The 19,707-nt window shown below is 41.1% G+C and overlaps 1 protein-coding gene across 1 annotated transcript; it reads right to left on the minus strand.

Annotated features, from left to right (window-relative positions):
- Positions 1-10,439: 10,439 nt before the first annotated feature.
- On the minus strand, positions 10,440-11,947 carry snai2 (snail family zinc finger 2). The gene is made up of 3 exons (XM_037681755.1): positions 11,702-11,947; positions 11,061-11,579; positions 10,440-10,802 (listed from the first exon to the last, which is right to left on the minus strand). Exons 1-3 carry the CDS (start codon positions 11,778-11,780, stop codon positions 10,621-10,623), a joined length of 780 nt encoding a protein of 259 aa, XP_037537683.1. The 5' UTR covers positions 11,781-11,947; the 3' UTR covers positions 10,440-10,620.
- Between the last annotated feature and the right edge of the window lie 7,760 nt (positions 11,948-19,707).

Here is a 19,707-nt window from a genome sequence, read left to right on the forward strand (position 1 = left end):
TGCCCAAAACTTCATTGTTTTCTAGAGAAACTCACTCAGTTGTAGATCATGAAAGAAAGTATGCCACTTGAATGGAATCTCTGATTCAGATGAACATGTTTTCTATGTAAAACTAACAAAACTGGGAAAGCAGGAATGCACATTTTTACTATTTATTTTGCATTCACATATATATATATATATATATAAATATATATAATAGCTGTTATGTAATGATCTCAGGGAACCTAGATTAGTACGAGACCCGGAACGAGACAAGACTCCAAGATAAAGGTTTAACGGTGTTTATTATGTACAGTGAACAATCATATTTACAGGTGCTCTCCTGGAACATACAAGATCAGGTGAGTCTCGAAACGGGTGTCGAAGCTTGAGATTGATTTGTTTGTTTTTCTCCTTACAGGTCTGGACGGTGAGGTGAAGCATCGAAGCAATCCAGAAAGGGTTCCAGAGATGGAGGAGCAGGCAGGGCAGGCAGAGCAGGCAAGTGGCTGGAGGGCAAGGCGCGAGGAATGAGGAACGGAACAAAGGCTGGACCAGGACTGGACAGGACCCAAGGAGCCAGGATTACTAAAGGCATAAAGAACAAGGTAAGTATTTGTATTATTTCACAATACAACAGGCCAGATACATAAATACCATGGGAGAGTATAATGCTCCAGCGAAGAGTAGCACTCGACTGCAGCCTTAAGTAGTGGAGACTCTCATCATGTAGAAGGCTGCTAGCTGGTGGCATCTTGTAGCAGCCATCTTGGAAAGAGGAGCTGCAGACAGTGGTACTCTTATATGTTATTTATTATCGCCCGCTGACAAAAGGCTAAGTCTGATGCCAATGTTATTTTTCCCATGTCTGCGCTAACATAATATGTCACAAACTACTGAATAAATATGAGAAAAATGTAATAACTGTATATACATACCAAATTAACTGATTCACTTTTAGAATCGATTCAGCTCAAGATGAACACCACAAGTGACATTACCAATACAGAAAATTGCTCCAATTCTGTTGCTTTTACAAATATTGAGTCTAAATTTGATGTGTTAGTAAATGAGAGTCATTAACAACATACTCTTTAACCACAACATCCCTTGATATTGCATGAGATCATGTATAACAGTGTTTTTTTTTCTCAATGAACGATGAGCTAATTAAACTTTGGCACGAAACGCTTCAGTGGAAATGCATTCCTTCAATAAAGTCCAAGTCTTTTCTTTTTGTTGTTTGTTTAATTTTGCTTTTATAAATGTGTGGATATTTTCCACTAAAACGCACAACTATTCATGCATTTTCCGATTTATAAAGTGCATTTTTTATATTGTCGGTTCAGCATGAGGTCAGAAAAATTGTGTCAGAAACCCCCCCCCCCCCCGCTAACTTTGCATCAAAAGGGCTCAGCCAAGACTATAACCATGCTCACAATAAAAAGCCATTTGTGTAAAAACTGCAACACTGAACGCACACCTCACATGAGCAAAATATTCATATTTATGAACTGAGCATTATCAGTATGACGTACTGTAGCACTGCGGGCTACGTATTAGTCATCCATATGAACACAGATCATGTTTGACCCACTTTAAATAAATGATCTCCAGCTGATCATTGCTCAATTATCTGCAAATAAATGCTACCAACAGCACAACTTTCAAAACTGTGTATTAATAATATAATTACTCATATAATTGAATTGAATTGAAAAATGATTAAACTGAGTCAAATGGTTAAACTGTTATCTTTCTACTGCTAGCATAAATCCTTTCAAGCCCATATGGCAAAGAAGGATGTGCTCTCTATATGTATGTATTTGATTTATTGTGCAGTAGTTGTATATTTTTACACTTGTGTAAAGAAAGCAGTTTATAATCACATGATTTATGTTATTTTTTCACAAAATCTGTGGCATTGTAAATAGTATATACACACAACTTGGCAAAATATTGTAACTTTTTGGCACATTTCTTTGCAAAGAACAAAAAAAAGACATCTTTTGAAAAGTGTTGGATAGACTCAGTTTCCACTTGTAGAACAAAAGTTCAGTTTTGAGGGTTCAGGAGGTAAATCAGTCAAACGTGTGACAGGTAATAGCAGCCAGTGCTTACAGCATTAAAATTTAAATTGGATGATCAGCGGTGTCAAAGGCACCTCTGAGGTCTAAAAGGATTAAAAAATGAGCAATTTGCTGTACCTGCTTTTCAAAGAATGTCATCATCATTATTCAAATTAAAAGCAGGCTGTCCCCACTTTGGGTGCCAGCACACTATCAAATCAGCAGTCTCCCATTTTGAAGCTGACAACATTCATAGGGCTGTCAGAAGATGATTCCATCCATCTGATGGCTGTCCTGCAAAGCAGAGGAGAGAGCATTATATGCCTGAATAGTGTTCATTCATGTGCAATATGAACAACGGAGACTCTGGAGTGTGGCATGATGATGGAAACACGATTCAAACAAAGTGACATCTGTGTAGTTACTTCATCATGGATCAAGTACATGTGACGTGGCAGAAGCATTCTTTCTTATTGAAAGAAAATAAAACAAGGACTGACTTCAAAAATGGAAAAACTAGACCTAATCATGAGCTGACGGGATGAAAGATTTATTTATACAAGGTTTAGGGTTTGCGCAAATCATATTGCTTTCATTGGTCCTATAATTAAGTCACTGAGTGTTAAAAGGTTAAAACTCAGTTTTAAAATAGAAAATACTCATTTTGTTAAAAAGACACATGGATAAATATTCTAGATGTTTTTTAAAACAATAGCCATACGAGAAACATAAATTGAGTCATTCAGGATATCTATTATGATAAAAATGCTTGTACCTTTTTTTTAATAAAATGGTTCATTTTAAACATTAAAGTGAGGAAACAAACTGCTTGGCTTTGCAGGGTTAGAGCAACATTATCACATTACACGTGCGCCGTGCCTGCAGGAGATGGCCTAATCATATTAAACTGCACAATAGTGTCTAGCTGCAAGAATATAATCATGATTTTAGTGCAGGTTTACTATTACAAAATAAACAACCTGGCTTTGAAATGACATTTTTGAGAAGTAGATCTACTTAGATGAAAACTGATTTGAATAACCGCCTCACTAATATGTGTGTGTTGTATTCTCTGGTCACTTACAGCATCATCAGGTTCATTCAGTCGTGGCAATTTAAACTTAAAAGGAAAGTGCTGCATCCCCTTCTCCAAAACCCATTTTCATGTCTTTTCCTGGTGAAAATGATTTTAAAAGGATTTGTGCATGTGGCTACATAATTCCACACATTATTTTACAAAGGCATTATTTGACAAAGTGCCTAAAATGACGGAGAAAACTCTCAAGATAAGGACTATTTTTGAAGATATTTTTCTTAGAAGTTCCCTACAGTGAAATATTACAGAGAAACTAGCTCGCAGTTAAAGAACCACAGTTTTAAACTTTCATTATTTTATTTTCCAGGACCGTTTCATGCTGTTCTGGCAGAGGTTGGAGTTTACCACAGAACAAGGTAAGGGTCACAGTGTAGTGGGGGCCCCAGTTAATCACAGGGCCAACACAAACACATGAGCAAGCACCTAAAGGCAGTTTAGATTTGCCAGTTAAACTAACATGCTTGTCTCTGGACTATGGGAGGAAGCATGAGTACTTGATAAAAAGCACACATGAAGGACATACAAAGCCCTCACAGAAAAAGCCACAGCCAGAATTCAAACTGACAACCTCTCTGCGAGCCAGCAGTGACAAATACCTCACCGCTGTCCCACCCACAGTTATTATTATCTTCAATAAACAAGACAAAGTAATAATAAAATTCCTCAGCTACAGCGTGTATTGTCTAGAGCTCATTGTTTATTGATGCTTCACCGGAGAGAAGTTCTAATTGCTCAACAGTAAGTGAAACCCAGCTCGTGATATCTGATACACATTTGCTCTCAGAAGTTAGATTTTGTTCCAAGTAAGAAAAATCCTCTGTCATGCCCCCTTTGGCTGGAAACATCAGGCTTCTCACCCACCCTGACCTCACAGTCCAAAATGGCTGACACAAGCACATCCGGCCAGACATCCAGCAGTTATTGTCATTAAGTAAATTTGTGTTACGGTTTAAAATCTAGTTTTATTTGAAAATGAACCCATTGGTGGGCTGAACTGAGCTCACCTGTGGGTCTGATTTGGCCCCTGGACTGCCAGTTGAAAATCCCTGTACTAGAACATGGTTGGTTGTGGCATTAAGGGTGTTTTCACACCTGATAGTCCGGTAGACTCGGTTCAATTGGGGACCAAAATTCAGAACATTTGTTTAAATTTTCAGCTGGTGCTGTTTGCATTCACACTGCACTGTCAATCGAGCCAACCTGTTCCACCTCTCACCTGTGGTGGCGCTGCACCAAGAACTACTGAAGGAAACAATATAAAAACCGCTGAAGAAGACACTTCTTCTTCTGGAAATAAAAACAAAAATGGAGTGGCGTCAAATTTTAATAGTTTTAGGATTTCTGTTCTGTCATTTTTCAACAATGGACTCAGTATGAGCGGACGATGAGGCAGAAGACCATGGAGAAAGTTTTTCACACAAGGCGGCTGAGACGGCTCCATATGAGGTTTGAGAAATGCGCGTTTGTTTTGGTTGTATTTACCCAGAATGCCCTGCACTGTAGTCCACTTCCTGCTTTTGGAGCGGTCTCCATGCAGTCCGCTTACATTCACAATGGATTCAAACAGCGTTAGAGTTCACTTCAACTGAACCGAGAAATGGTTGTTAGGTGGACCACAGAACCGAGAACTAGGTTTTTAGCCTGACCACAGTTTGCTTTTTTGATCCACATCAGAGTTCGGTTGCACATTACCCTGTTTAGTTCACTTTAATCAAATTCTAGTCCATATGCCTAGAAAGTCTGGTTGTTTGGGGAGGTGTGAGTGTGTAATCGAACTCTGATGTGGACCAAAAAAACGAACTCTGGTCAGGCTAAAAACCTAGTTCTCGGTTCTGTGTGGTCCTGCAGCCCACACATCAGACCAGCCCAACAGGAAATCTCCAGACCCTCCCTCAGCCACGCTGGACCTGAGTTTATAATTCGCTCATGACAAATTCTTTAATTTCACACCATTTCAGTCATGGCATCAACGGAGGAGGAAGAGATCACTTGCCTTTTTGGCAAAAAACAAAAGAAAAGGCCAGATCAGGGATGAAGAAGGGGAATTTAATACATCGGTGCCGCATACAAAACAGTCCGTCGCTGGGCAGTTTATTGTGTGACACCGCGTACGCGGTCGTAAAATTGAGTTTTGCACAACATGCCCTACGGGGGTACGCTTGTACCTCCACGTACGTACGTGCATATCTTCGCGTATGGACGTACGCGGGAGTATACTGGGTGCTTAAGAATGAAACTTGCGAGTTAACGATAAAAAAGGCAGATTTTAACGCTCATGTGGTCACAAAGGGTCATGTTGTTTACAGAGATCATTTCTCACGGCTTTGGTCATGAGGTTTTTGGTGGATGAACCATTAAAAAAGAAATACAATCAAGTAAATATGATCACAGGACACTTTTACAGCTGACCTAAAAAAAAGAGAGTAAAAAGCAACAAAAAGAGGCAGCAGTGCTATTGATTAGGACAACACAGCTTTGTCTGTCTGCAGGCCTCTTCGCCTCGGCGCATTTAACAAGACACCCAGGAAAAATCAGTTTTCACCAACATCCAGGGGTCGACCTTCAATTCCTTGTACCTGACTGCAGCCTGCCACTCATCAACGGGCAGCTGACTGCTTCTTTCATACTATAACCATTTCTTTAAGGAGCACTTTAAGCTTTTTACTTGTTTTTTTTTTACCTCACTGACTCTTGTAAACACATAAAGGACTCTGTGGATTTTTCCAACAATTTAGCATCCCTAGTGATTAGATTATCCCTGCTTGAACTGTCTAAATCCAATTTATCAACAAATACAAATACTACACAATTAGAGGCAAACTGAGAAAAAAAAACCAACATCATTATAAATAGTGAAATCAGTCGTTTGAGGAGACAACAGAAAACAAAACTTTAACGAGATGCGATCGTTCAATAAACTGCAGGCGGTTGGGGTGAGGAGGAATCCACATCAGCTTTTTTCTTCTTGCGTGGTGGGGGTTAGCGAGAAGAACCAGGGCTCACTTCGACCAAGACAGTGGGACCTCAGAGAAGGCCCTTAATTTTATTTGTTCCACTTGATGGTCATAAAGGAGTCATACTCCCTGATCCACCATAAAGTCAGCAGGTTTCAGGGAGTCATGCTTTACATCCAGCCCTCTCTTCTTTGAAGCTGGACATTGATGTCGCCCCAGGCAAAGAAATGTGCACACTGGGGACATTTATTTAACAAGTAGTAAAATGTATGCGATAAAATGAACGGGGTAATTAATTCTGCCAGTAATGACAGGCAGAAATCAAGATGGTGGTCTGCTGAGAGAAATATTACTTAGGTAAAGAGGCTAAATCATACAGTTAAATGAGTTCATAAATCAATTCATTTTCAAAATACTTGATTAACGATTTAAATTCTTTTTCAGGCCTGTTAAGTGTCAGAATGTCATGCTTTTCATGGACGAACTGTAATTTTAATCACGTTTAAGGCAATGGCCTAATTCAGTCTTTTCAACACATCGCACCTGCTGAAATACTTATGCAGATGAAAATTAATTAACAGGCACAAATATTTTATGTGCTGAGTCATAGTGACATTGCTGGCCTTCGTTTGCACCAAGCAGTTATGTTGCGCTAAATCTAATATGTTGAGGAAAAATAAATTCAAAAGTAATCTCACATCTGAGTTAATTTGTTTAAAAGATATAATAAATAGTTGTAAAGAAAAGTCAAATAAGCAGTGGAAAACTATTTATTTTTGCTCTTATTATGATAAATGACTAAGTTTAAGCTTTACCTTTATCACCACCCATCCAATAATGAGAAGGTTCCCCTCTGTGCTGTGACCAGGCAGGGCTTGGATAAAGAACATCTGGAGTAGCTTCTCTCCATCATGTGGGCTGAGGGGGGCGGTTTTTGTAGATTGGGTTTTCTTCCCACAGGCACCATTAGATGTCATCAGATTAGGATGAGTAGTCTGACAGCACCTCATCATTGTGCTCTTTGAGCCTTTTCACTTGCCATACTTGCATGTCCCACAGCTGGCGGTGCTGTGGAAGACTCATCACCACATCTGGGGAGTGATTGGTCTGTAAACATATTTACAAAGGTGGCATGATGACCACGTTTACTCACTTTTTATTTGCAAGGTGTCAAAATAGCTTTTGTTCTAGCCAACATCCTCCTAAAAATGAAATTTACTTTATTACCAAATAAATTAAATCTGATATTTCTCGTTCTAATCTAAATGCTAAATCCCCCGCAGCTCACCTCCTGTACCTGCACTTAGTCTCGTGTAGACTTTAACGCAGCGGTGCGACTGTTAACAGTCCCCGCAGCCCAGCAAATATTTAATCTCACATTCTCCAACACGTCCTCTAATAGCCATATGCTCTTAAAACAAATGAGTTCCTGCTCCCACTCCTCCCCGTCTCATCCCACCACCGTCTCAGCAACTAAATCCAACATTCATGTTTAAAATGGGGGGGTGGGGGGGGATGGGGAAGCATTTAACACATTGGTGTTATCCCAGAAACCAGTCATGCAGTTAATTGTTGTTATAAAAAGAGAAGGCGAGCAAGAACACAAATCTGACGTTCATATTTTTACTCCTCTCCGTTACCAAAACGATGTGGTTCGACCACTGGACTGAAAGTTATTAAATCCACCAAAGAGACATGAGAACAGATAATGTTTGCAGGAGTTGAAAGTGGCCCCGTGATGGCACTTCACTTTTATAGCGCGGAAAATAGAACTCATTGCTCGTGCCACGTTCACATCAGGTCATGGCTGCAGTTTTTACTGTACCATCGGCTGTGGTTTGGATCCTCCATGGTTGCACCTGTTTTCAGCAACACTGAAGAGCCCCAGAGCCACCTGGCCCAATCCGGAGAGAGGAACCTGAAATAGCTTGATGATGAGTCAGAGAGGGGGAAATGTACCTACAGGGTAGTTTAGCCCCTCATAGCTAGAAAAACAAGTGTCCGTTTGTCAGATTGCATCTTTTAGGTCAGCAGCTTTTGGGCATTAGTGCAAACAGGAGCACATTCAGGGGTTTGTTAGCTTTGACTGTATTCCTCAAGGCATGGAGGTTTGTGTAGTCAAACCGCTTTCTGCTGCATATGGTACGTGTCCAACTCAAGGCCCGCCACGTCATTTTATGTGGCCCGCGAGAGCTTAAAAGAGAGTCTGATTGTCGTATAATAAATAAGTCTGAAGGGTGCACTGACAACAAACTACATTTCCCATAATGCATGATGATTATACTGCGAAGTAACAGCATCCCACCACTGGACTGCAGTTTTTCCACATCAATATCATTTTCCGAACAAGTGGAATAGAGAATTACAAACAACGATCCCAAAATGAAGAGAAAAACGGATGCAGATGCTGTTTCATGAAAGATGTGAAGATGAATATATGTTTGTGCTTCAAAGAGAGAAACCGGTATGTCTTTTGTGTTAAGAGGCAGTGGCGGTCGTCAGAGAGTACGATCTACGTCGGCATTTTGACACCAAACACGGAGCTAAGTGCCAAAGAGAGCCTTCAACCCTGATGTTGTGAGTTTATTATACTTATCAAATGTCTTTTATCATGTTAAATTTGCAGCAATGTATTTGGGATTGCAGGTTTATGTGTTTATGCAGGTAAATGTTTTCTATAATAATCTTTAGTTGGATGTATGACCCTTGCAAGGCTGTGTGCAGCCATTTGTTTTTTGTCAAATGCTACACCTGTCACTCATGTGCAGCTCACAATTGTTTATTGGACCGTTATTCTGCCCCTCTTAACTATGACAAAAAAGTTTTGAACAAAGTTAACGTCATAACTTTTTATTTTCCCTTATTCACTTGTTTGATCATTGATTCATGGAGTAATGAGGGTTTCATAACCTGACAAATTAAAAGGTTTTGTTATAACAGACATATTTTTCTACATCTATGCAAATATGTATATGTAATATTTGTAATTTAAATAAGTAACAAAATCATAATTATTGAACATTAAGCAGTAGTTGCATTTACAGTTAAATTTAGCTACATTTATACTGTCTTACAGTTACATCTGGCCCTTTGAGGGCAACCATTATGCTGATGTGGCCCTTGGTGGAAATGAGTTTGACACCCCGGATGGTAACACAATACAGCCAAATACAGACATTTAATCCATGATGGCAAGCAACGTAGATTTCAAGGAGGTCACCATAGTAAATTAAACAATTTTGTGAAAACACTTTAAACAAATTTAAATATCTGTAAAATGTGGTACCCTGCAGTGATTCTGTGACTGAATGATCGGATCTTGGTTTTGCCTCCAACTACACTTTTTATAGCGCGTGCTTTAAGCACTGCACCTTCACACTTCAGCTTAACACACTTGAGAAAAAGGAGAAGACGAACAGCGTCACGGGCCCTCAGAGGGTATAACAAGTGAGTGCAGATCAATATAGGCAGTATGTGTTAAATTTCAAGATTGTTTGATGTCTGAACAGGTTCACTGGGAACAGGTTCAGGCCTGATGCGGAGCCGAGTCACCCCGCGTCTCATTTTTACATGCGAGGGTGCTCGCTCGATTAAATATCGTTTACTTTTGCGATTGTCGTTCTGTTTGAAGTGTGTGACGAGTCTTTAAATTCCTCCCCCACCCCCCTTCCCCACAAGCTGAAAGCAACAGAGCCTTGCTGATGAAAAGCAACTAGAAAAATGCCAAAAGAATTATACAAAACGTCATTTATTAAAAAAAAAAAAAAGTGTCATAAAAATTGGGAAATATCAAAAGCATTCAGCATCACAGTTTTCACTGTTGATGTACAATCATCCCAGTCACACTTACATTCAGTATACAAAAATATATATAAAAAAGGAACCTTTGGTTGAAAAATACATCATATTGCAGAGTAAAAATGAGGCACTAGTTTTGCTATTTGAGTGCTGGCAAACTGTTTCTACAGACTGTGCAAAAGTTATGATAATCTCCCTAAATCTAAGTTTGCACTTGTTCCCTATGGAGCAATGGCTTTTACACTGGTTATACTGCATGCTGCCAATCATAATGCAGCTTTTGGTACTGTTTGCATGAAAAAAAAAAGAAGAAAATAAAGAAAAGTGGATAACAGCCATTGAGAGGCGTTGATACAAACAGTGAAGATAACATTGAGAAGGAAAGTTTCTAAACATGCAGAAAGTGCATGAATGGCACAGGTAGGTTTAATATTTGGTTTGACAAAGCTCAACGCTGATTGCAATCACCGGAACACTGATTGAGACGAGAAGCGAGGGAGCGCTGAGCAAATTTCTCACTATGAAACGAAATGGACCGGTAGTAGGACAAAACAAATAAACAGTCTGCATATATGTGAGCAAATCCACCCGCCCACCCCCACACATCCCTCTGCTTTGGTGTGACTCCCTGACACATTTCCTGGGCTTGGAAAAATAAAGAAACAGAAAAAAGGGAGATGAGGGGGTTGCTGGTGGCTGGTGATGGAAAAGTATCCCAGCTTCAGTGTGCTGCACAACAACCAGATTCCTCATGCTTGTGCAGAAGAGACATCCTGGAGAAGGTTTTGGAGCAGTTCTTGCATTGGTATTTTTTCACATCCGAATGGGTCTGTAGGTGAGCCCTGAGATTAGATCTGTCTGCGAACGCCCTGTTGCAGTGTGGGCAGGAGAAAGGCTTTTCACCTGTGGAGGCAGACACGAAGGAGAAGACTTTATTAACAACTCCGCACAGCTTCCCATCAGTCACTGAGATCTTGGCACACAACACAGCAAATTTACAGGAACATTTGACCTTTGCAGCGGGGGTCAATTTAACTTTAGAGCTGCATTAAGAGGGATTCACAGTGGCTGTTAAAAATCAAGCAGGTTGAATCAGCCTAGAAAATCAAAAAGTTGCTCCCCCCTTCAACTCAAGAGGCCCACCGCCTCCCAGCCACTCACCCGTGTGCGTCCTGATGTGTCCTTGGAGCAGCCACGGTCTGGAGAACGCCTTCCCGCATATTTTGCAAACACAAGGCAAGGTGTGAGTCCTGATGTGCATTTTGAGAGCTCCCAGACTAACGTACTCCTTCTCGCAGTATTTGCAGCTGAAGGATTTGCGCGCCTGGGCGTCGCAGTGCAGCTGTTTGTGCTTGAGCAGTCCAGAGTACGTGGAGTAGGATTTGCTGCACAACGCGCACTGGAACTTCTCCGCGTCCGCTGCGCTCGGGTCCGTCAGTTTGGGCAGCAGCTGCTCGTCTTCGTCGCTCCTCGGGCTTTCCGAGCCGCTGTGGTCCTTGGAGGAGGTGTCGGATAGGGATGAGGGGTAGCCGATGGGGGAGAGGTCACTGGACAGCGGGGACAGCGGCAGGCTGCTGGTGGTCCATACTGTGATGGGGCTGTACGCAGCCGGGCTCAGGATCTCCGGCTGGGGGATGACAGAGATGGGGAGGCCCCTGTAGAAGTGCGGCGTGATGAACACTGGGGGAAAAAAAAAGTGACATTAAAAGAGTTATCCCATCAGTTTGCGCTAAAGGAGCTGAGGATTACCAAAAGCTGACCCAAATCAAACTTTATAAAGTTACTAAAACTAAAAGCTTTACCTGTTGGGCTTTCCAGCTCACTGTAATTTGGCTTCTTTGCGGAGTTTATGTGTTTCTTGACTAAAAAGGATCGTGGCATCTTGAAATACAAAAAGGACAAACTTTTGAGGAAACTTTTTCTTGCTCGTTTCCGCCTCAGCAAATAATCAGCAGCCTCGGAGCTTGTTGCGTAAAAACGGAAATCCTTAAAAAAAAGTTTTTAAGTCCGGCGGAGCGTCATGGCGCGTCGCTGCGTTCTTGGAAACAAGTGCTGTAAAAGAGCTGTAAATACTCCCTATATCAGGTGCATAGGAGGAGCCACCCACAGCCATTTACATATGCTGGGACCTGAAACCAATTAAATCTCGCCCTGACTGCAGAGAAGAAGCTTTGGTTCTCAACTGCGTGGGCTGGCTTACACTCCCATGTCTTCCTCTGAGACAGGTGTTTTCTGCAAGGCTGGTGTTCCACGAGGACGCATGCATGAAATCAATTGGCATCCTGTGTGGAAAAAAAAGCAACAGGAACACATTTAGTTATAAACATAAAAAAATATATAATGCAGCTAAAGAAGCTCAAGAGTGAGGAGGAAACGAACACAAAGAAATGGATTGTTTTAAACACACCTGCATTGAGTTGCACTGATGAGTGTTGTGCACTAAAACCTCTTTTGGATTTGATTATGCTGTGCGTGGCATATTGAAATGGAAGAATATACAAAATGAGAGTCACATAAATTCACATTAAACACATAAATCACTGCAGGGTCCATGAGAACCACCATCTTTATGGTAACGTCTACATGTGCACTCAGCGGTGCAGTTGTACAGGTTTCTTTGCCAACAGTGCCACAAGGTTCGTCCTTCTTGAAAATGTAAATTTAAATGTCCTCTCAAGGTCATCATGACAATCACATGTGTATCCTGTAATGGGCACAGAGGCAAACTGAGCAGTGTACGCCCCCTTGTGTTGGAGTCAGTTCTGAGGGTTTGTTGGACATCAGTGACAAGGCAGAAACAAAAAGGCTGTGCTGTGGCAATGTTGAAAACCAGCAACCTGCAGCTGTTTGACTGGCTGGGTCAGCAAATAGTACAAACTGCTTCTGTCTAGGGGCCGTGCTTTAAGTTAATAGTGAACAGCTTATCTTATCTGAAAAGCATAATTGCAGATGAGGAATAGTTTCCCCTTTGTGCCAGCTTGGAGTATAAAAGGAAAGCGAAGGTTATCTGCGCAGAACAACTCCTGGCTACTATCACAGATTCAGCAAGCACGGTTTGGGAGGAATAGTGAATGTTTTGCTGGTGAACCAGTTGTGCACTCTTCAGGGAAAAAAAAAAGCTTTGAAATGAAAACCAACCAAACCACAGAGCATGCACAGGTGAAAGATGCCTCCTTGCAGTTTTTATGCTTCACCTCGGCTTCCTGGATGCTTTATTTTACTGATGGGAGAATAAAAGCATGCAGCGTGAGCTTGCATCATATGTTCTAAAAAGGACCTTCTGTCGGTTTGAGGTAAAAAAAAAAAAAGATTAAAATCGCTTTGAATATTAAACATAAAAAGGTAATATGTTATGCTATCTGAGCACCATCATGCTCCAATTCCAATCATAGATGTGTTGTTTTTTTGTATTTTTGCTCATTATTGTTATTCGGAGATGCCGAACCTCTAGTGTTGGGAGCTGACTGACTAGAATGGGAAAACAGCCTCTTTTCATCCCGTTTTCTTTCTCATCTCTTGTCTTACTAAATGTAATCCTGTTTGTTTGCATTTGTTTGTTTTAGGTCTGTTTTTATGAAATCATTTAGGCTCCCACCTACCCTGCAGAAGCTTTTGTTTACATTTAATCCATATAGAAAGGAACTATATGTAGGTGTCTCTGTGCATGCAGCTCTTTAATTATACTGCTGGATTATAGCAACATATACAGTGTAGTTAAAAAAAAAATCACCAAAGGCCCCATTTATTTTGAATTTTATGATATTAGAATATAATTAAACAATTTATAATGAAATAAAAACAAAATAAGGTTAAAGCTATGGTAATCTCATGGTTTGATTGTTGTCACTTCTTATTCAAAAGTGAAGGCGGATGATAATGGTTTTATCCATGACTCTGTGTATGTGTTTATTTGTCTATACTGTCAGCAAAATATCTCATGAACCAGTGGACAGACTTGAATGTAACACTCAGAAAGTAATATTTGCATCAACTGAAGTTTTGGAGCCAATGCCATTTAAGATGGTCATAGAAAACCTTATAGCAAACACATAAATATGTTCAACTCAGACACGTTTACAGATATTGACCAAAAAATAGGCCTGGTAGTATCTGAAAGTCATCTCCATCACATGCTCTGAGCTCTACACTTTATGAAATATTTTAGCCTTTGTGTCCACCTCAATCCAACAAAGAGAACACAGTCAAAACCTATTTATGGAAATTTCTCATGTGAAATGAATATAATTGGTACTAATAATATTTTTAGATGTTCATGTCCAACCAGGTTGCTCAGATTAACAGCCTGATTGAAAAACTGCTTTAAAACATGTTTTTTCCTCTGCTCTCCTCATTGGTTTGAAGTGCAGGGCTTAAAAGAAGAACAAGCATCACAGACAATTCAGTTCATTTTATTTATATAGTACCAAGTCACAACCGTCATCTCAGGGCACTGAACAGACTCTCATTTTGAGCAAGCACGAAGGCGACAGTGGAAAGGAAAAACTCCCTCCTTAGGAAGAAACCATTAGCAGAACCAGGCTCAGGACAAGCAGCCATCTGCTTCGACCGGCTGGGTTTGAAAGGGAGGAACAGATACACAATGGCAGGTCAAGAATCACATGTTAAGATAGAAATAATATCAAATGAAAACTATTCAATTTTAACAATTCATTTAAGGAAATGAGGACAGATATTAGTACAGGTAAATGATATTTCCTGTTGTTACTAAGCCCAGACTGTATATTTTGGATAATTCCAGTGACATGTCTGCTCAGATCTAACATCATTTCTGGGACATGTAAGCCCAATAACAGGTATGAATTAGCTTCAGTTCACTAATGGATCACTATTAAGCCATTTATAGGAGCAGAGCTTGACAATGTTTTCTGGCGAGGTGTGAAACCACAGAGAGCATTTATTTATTAGCTCCAATCACACCACTGCCCTTGGCAGATAACCTCGGGAACAGATGTAGGCTGAAGAACCAATACAGAGCAGTCTACTGCAGCAGATTTGAACCTTAATTAACTAGCTTTAATTAAAAGAGTGCTGCCTCAGACAGTAATGTGCTCATGCTCCTCGGTGCTTGAACAGCCTGCGCTGTGACGTGCAGCTCAGGTTGGTAACTTAAAACGTCAGATGATTTGAGTCGCCTCAGCTGGCGTGAAGACAGCATGGGAAACGAGATGCACCTGACCTGAGTGCTCAGCAGCTGACGAGAGGGCCCCATGGTGAGTCCAGAAACTACACAGTGTCTGAACACACGTACTGCGTGTCAGAGTGTGTGCGTTCACTCTCTGACGAAACAAAATGAGTCAGACGTGTCTGACTCAAAAAATGCAACCATGGCATTTGAAAAAATCATAATTAGCTCAAGAAAACACTCAAGCACACACTCTGATGTGAATTTTAAGTATAAATAATTGTTGTTTCATAATGAGTAGGCAAGAAAATTCAATTCAGTTTGATTCATTTTTATGGTGCCAATTCACAACAAAGGTCATTTCAGGACACTATATAAAAAAAATCTAAATAATAAATCCTATTCAGATCCAGATTCAAATCAATTCATTCCTATTATAACCCAAAACATTTACATAAAGTACATTCAGAAAGGTTAATTAGTAAAAGATAAGGAAGCCAGCAGATTGCAATCTTCACTTCATCATACTCCCCCATCCTGGCGACAGTTGAAAGGAATGACACCCTTTTAACAGGAAAAACCTCCAGCAGAACCAGGCTCAGGGCGAACAGCCATCTGCCTCGACAGGCTGCGGTTCGAGAGGACAGGGAAGTGACAGACAAACCCAAAATGACAGGTTCAGGAATAATTTCTATGGGAAGAAAGACAATGAAAAATATGTTAATGATAGAAACGGTAACAGAGAGTAGTGTGAGTAAAGGAAGAAGCAGAGTGAGGAGATGTGGTCAGTTTGTCCTCCAGCAGTCTAAGCCTATTGAATCAGAATCAGCTTTATTGTCTTTGCACAGAGCACAACGAAATTACATTTCACTACAGCCCGTCCGAAGAACCATAAACAAACAAACAGACACAGACTTGTGGATAGACGGGGTGACTGAGGCTGCAGCCTCTGAGAGGCGCTCCTTTTACGTTAGATTAGAAAAATGGAAGGGAAAAGGAGGCAAAAAATAAATAAAAAAATCAATCTTTGATTTTGATGAGATTGCAAAATACCCCAGCACATAAAAAAACAACATACAGACATGAGACATTTGCATGTGAAGTGGCTGGGGGTGGGGGGTGTGGGGGGGGGGGGGGGGGGGGCGGGGGGAGATAAGGGAGGCCAGCGAAGTCGTGAATTTCAGGGGGAGTAGTCCGTGAGCACTGTCCAGAGCACCCCCCGAAGCCATAGTCCTGATAAAAGGTGGTGTTTATCAGCTGGCTCGGTTGTGCTGTTACACAGGTCCATGTCCTGGAGAGCAGGTGGGGATGGGGGATAGGGGTGGGGTGGGGGTGGGCTGGGGGTGGGCAGAGCATCTTGTTTCCATAAAATCCAGAAGAAATTGAGATAGTCAGCCTTTCAAGGCCAGCGCAGGGGAAGCCAGATTCAGATATTAGCATTTGTTTTGGGTCAGGACGAGCTCTGTTAATTTCCGTCTGCCTTTACAGTCTCACTAGTACTCATGGCGACTCCAAACAGCTAAACTGTGACTCCAAACAGTAAACTCGCCGAGTCGAGCTTCTAACTTCTTCAAGATCAATTCATTCTCACCAGCGAGATTCGCTCGCACAGCGTCTGAGTGTAAGTGTTGACCGCACGGCACATTCCTTCCATGCCAGGCAGCTTAACAATGAACAGCTGCTGATGTTTTCCGAATTTGTCGATAAGCCAGGTAACCACCAACTCCCAAAAAGCAGAAATCCTGTTATCATAATCCAATTTTTTTAATCTTCAACGTCCTCGACCAAAAATGCTAGTGTTCCGTCGAGGCAAGAAGTCTCTCCTTTGTCCTGTCTTCTTGTTGAGAAAATTTGAACAATTGCATTGAGAGACCACAGCTGACCAGATCCATAGTTCATAATTTGGAAGGTATGCAGAAAGAGGCTCTGAAAACGGTTAATTATCGCAGCATAAGGAATCGCTAAGGAAACCCAAGATAATTCTAACCTCTCTAAAAAGTCTAGTTGGCCCAAATGCTGCTGATTAAAGTTAGAAGGTGAAACGATTCCCCTCCAGTTTTCGCTTCTCTCCATTGGCTCACTGTCAAATTCTTAATCAATCAAATTTAAAATTTTAATCCAACATACAAAACTCTCAATGACCAAGCTCTGTCTAAACAACTTACTGTTCCAAATTTTCAAAGCAGAGCACTTCTCTCTCAGACTAAAGGTTTACTTGTGGTTCCTAGAGTTTCTAACCAGGGAGGTAGAACTTTCAGGTCTCATGTTCCTCTTATGTGGAACCCAGTTCCCACTTTCTATCCATGAGGCTAACACAAGGCTTAACTGTCCTTTGTGATAAAACCAAAGGTTATGGGCACCCAGAATAAAGATTTACAGTCCAGACTTGAAGTGATAAATGCATGCAGTTTTCATATTTTTTAAACACGTTTCTAATTTTAGTGTCATTAAGCAGGTTGAAGAAAGTGGTCCTGGTAACATTTTAATGAGAGGTTGGTGAAAAATAACACTAAGTTGTCTAAAAAACTTTAATCTGGTCCTCTGGACATTAAAACAAACAAACAAAAAAATAGTAGAAACGTTTCGTCTTTCATCCGAAAGACTTCCTCAGTTTGAGGAGCTGTATTCAGCTCAGTCTCTTAAATAGCACCTTCTCAGAGTGGATTAATCAGTTTTTTTGCTGACAACCAAAACCAGCTGATCACATGCTCAAGAAGGACCATCAGCCTAACGATGGATCATTAGCACACAAATGGCTGTTTACTATTCACAGAGGGCTGAGTGATACTAGCAATAACAGCATTGTAAGAGGGGGACAGTTGAACATAGAGGCCTCCACCCCTGTTTAATGATGGATGATTTCTTTTCACAAAGATGGCCTCCTTTACTCCTCTCTCAAACCATCGTTCCTCTCTATCCAGGATGTGCACATCTTCATCCTTGAAAGAGTGACCGCTGGCCTGGAGATGAGTGTAGACCGCAGAGTCCTGGCCTGATGATGTTGATCTTCTGTGCTGGGCCATCCTTTTGGCCAGTGGCTGTTTTGTTTCCCCGATGTAAGACTGATCACAGCCCTCCTGACACTGAACAGCATACACAACATTACTCTGTTTGTGCTGGGGGACTGGATCTTTGGAGTGAACCAGTCTTTGCCGTAATGTATTTCGGAGTTTAAAAGCCACTGGGACATTGTGTTTAGAAAATAAACGTCTCAGTTTTTCTGATACTCCATCAACATATGGAATAACCACTGGTCTGGGTTCCTCCTTTTCACCTGTTGGCTGACTGGAGTCCTGTTTGGGTTTCTTCTCTGCTTTCAGGAAGGCCCAGTTAGGATATCCACATTGCTCTAGAGCCTGTCTTGTGTGGGATTTCTCCTTCTGCCTGGCTCCTGAGTTAGTGGGGACACTGTCTGCTCTGTGGTAGAGTCCTGATGACTCCTAACTTGTGCTCCATAGGGTGATGGGAGTCAAACTGCAACTACTGGTCTGTGTGGGTGGGTTTGCGGTACACCTCAGTTTGCAAATGTCCTCTATCAGAGACTGAGACCTCACAGTCCAAGAAAGCCAGTCTGCCATTTTTTACATCTTCTCGTGTGAACTTGATGTATTTATCCACAGAGTTGATGTGGTCAGTAAAATGTTGGACTTCCTGAGATTTAATTTTAACCCAGGTGTCATCAACATACCTGAACCAATGACTTGGTGGTGTCCCTGAAAAGGACGTCAAGGCTCTCTTTTCTACCTCCTCCATGTACAGGTTGGCAACAATAGGAGAAACTGGAGACCCCATAGCACACCCATGTTTCTGCCTATAATATTGCTCCCCATATGTGAAGTAAGTTGACTGCAGGCACAGTTTCAAGAGTTGACACAGCTGCTCTGTGGAAAGTGTGGTCCTGCTGCTCAGAGTGGTGTCTGATTTTAATCTTAAACTGACCATCTCTACTGCATCATCAACAGGAATGCACAGGAATGCACAGGAATGCGATCACTCTTTCAGGGATGAAGATGTTCACATCCTGGATGGAGAGGAACGATATTTTGAGAGAGGAGTAAAGGAGGCCATCTTTGTGAAAAGAAATCGTTCATCATTAAACAAGGGTGGCCTCCATGTTCAACTGTCCCCCTCTTACAATGCTGTGATTGCTAAAATCACTCAGCCCCCTGTGAATAGTAAACAGCCATCAGTGTGCTAATGATCCATTGTTAGGCTGATGGTCCTTCTTGATCATGTGAGCAGCTGGTTCTGGTTGTCAGCAGCAAACTGGTTGATCCACTCTGAGAAGGTGCTATTTATAAGACTGAACTGAATACAGCACCTCGCTGAGGAAGTCTTTCGGATGAAAGATGAAACGTTTCTACAATTTTTTAAAATTTATTTATTTATTTTAAATGTCCAGAGGGCCAGATTGAACTTTTTTTTAGATTTTTCTACCTGGATTATTGAGCATGCATCAGGAACTCTATGGTGATTTTGAGTCTGAATCAATCTGGATATGAATGCATTTTTAGGAAAACATTGGGCTTTTATTCACATCCTGAAGACCTAAACTCACTTATACAAACTTGTTAACCTCACTCTTGGTGTTAAACCAAGTCATCACCCTAAAAAAAAAAAATTAGCTTAAATAAAAAGATCTTGATTTTCGTGACTGAAAAGGAC

The sequence above is a fragment of the Nematolebias whitei genome, chromosome 9 (genome assembly GCF_014905685.2).
Source record: "Nematolebias whitei isolate Nwh7 chromosome 9, NemWhi1, whole genome shotgun sequence".
In the NCBI taxonomy this organism is placed as follows: Eukaryota; Metazoa; Chordata; class Actinopteri; order Cyprinodontiformes; family Rivulidae; genus Nematolebias; species Nematolebias whitei.

Excerpts from the sequence above, each read along its gene's own strand:
- snai2 (XM_037681755.1), bottom strand. The coding sequence starts at position 11,780 with ATGCCACGATCCTTTTTAGTCAAGAAACACATAAACTCCGCAAAGAAG. Across the intron at positions 11,580-11,701 it reads TGAGCTGGAAAGCCCAACAG|TGTTCATCACGCCGCACTTC; the intron begins GTAAAGCTTTTA and ends TTTTTCCCCCAG. Across the intron at positions 10,803-11,060 it reads ACACATCAGGACGCACACGG|GTGAAAAGCCTTTCTCCTGC; the intron begins GTGAGTGGCTGG and ends CTGCCTCCACAG.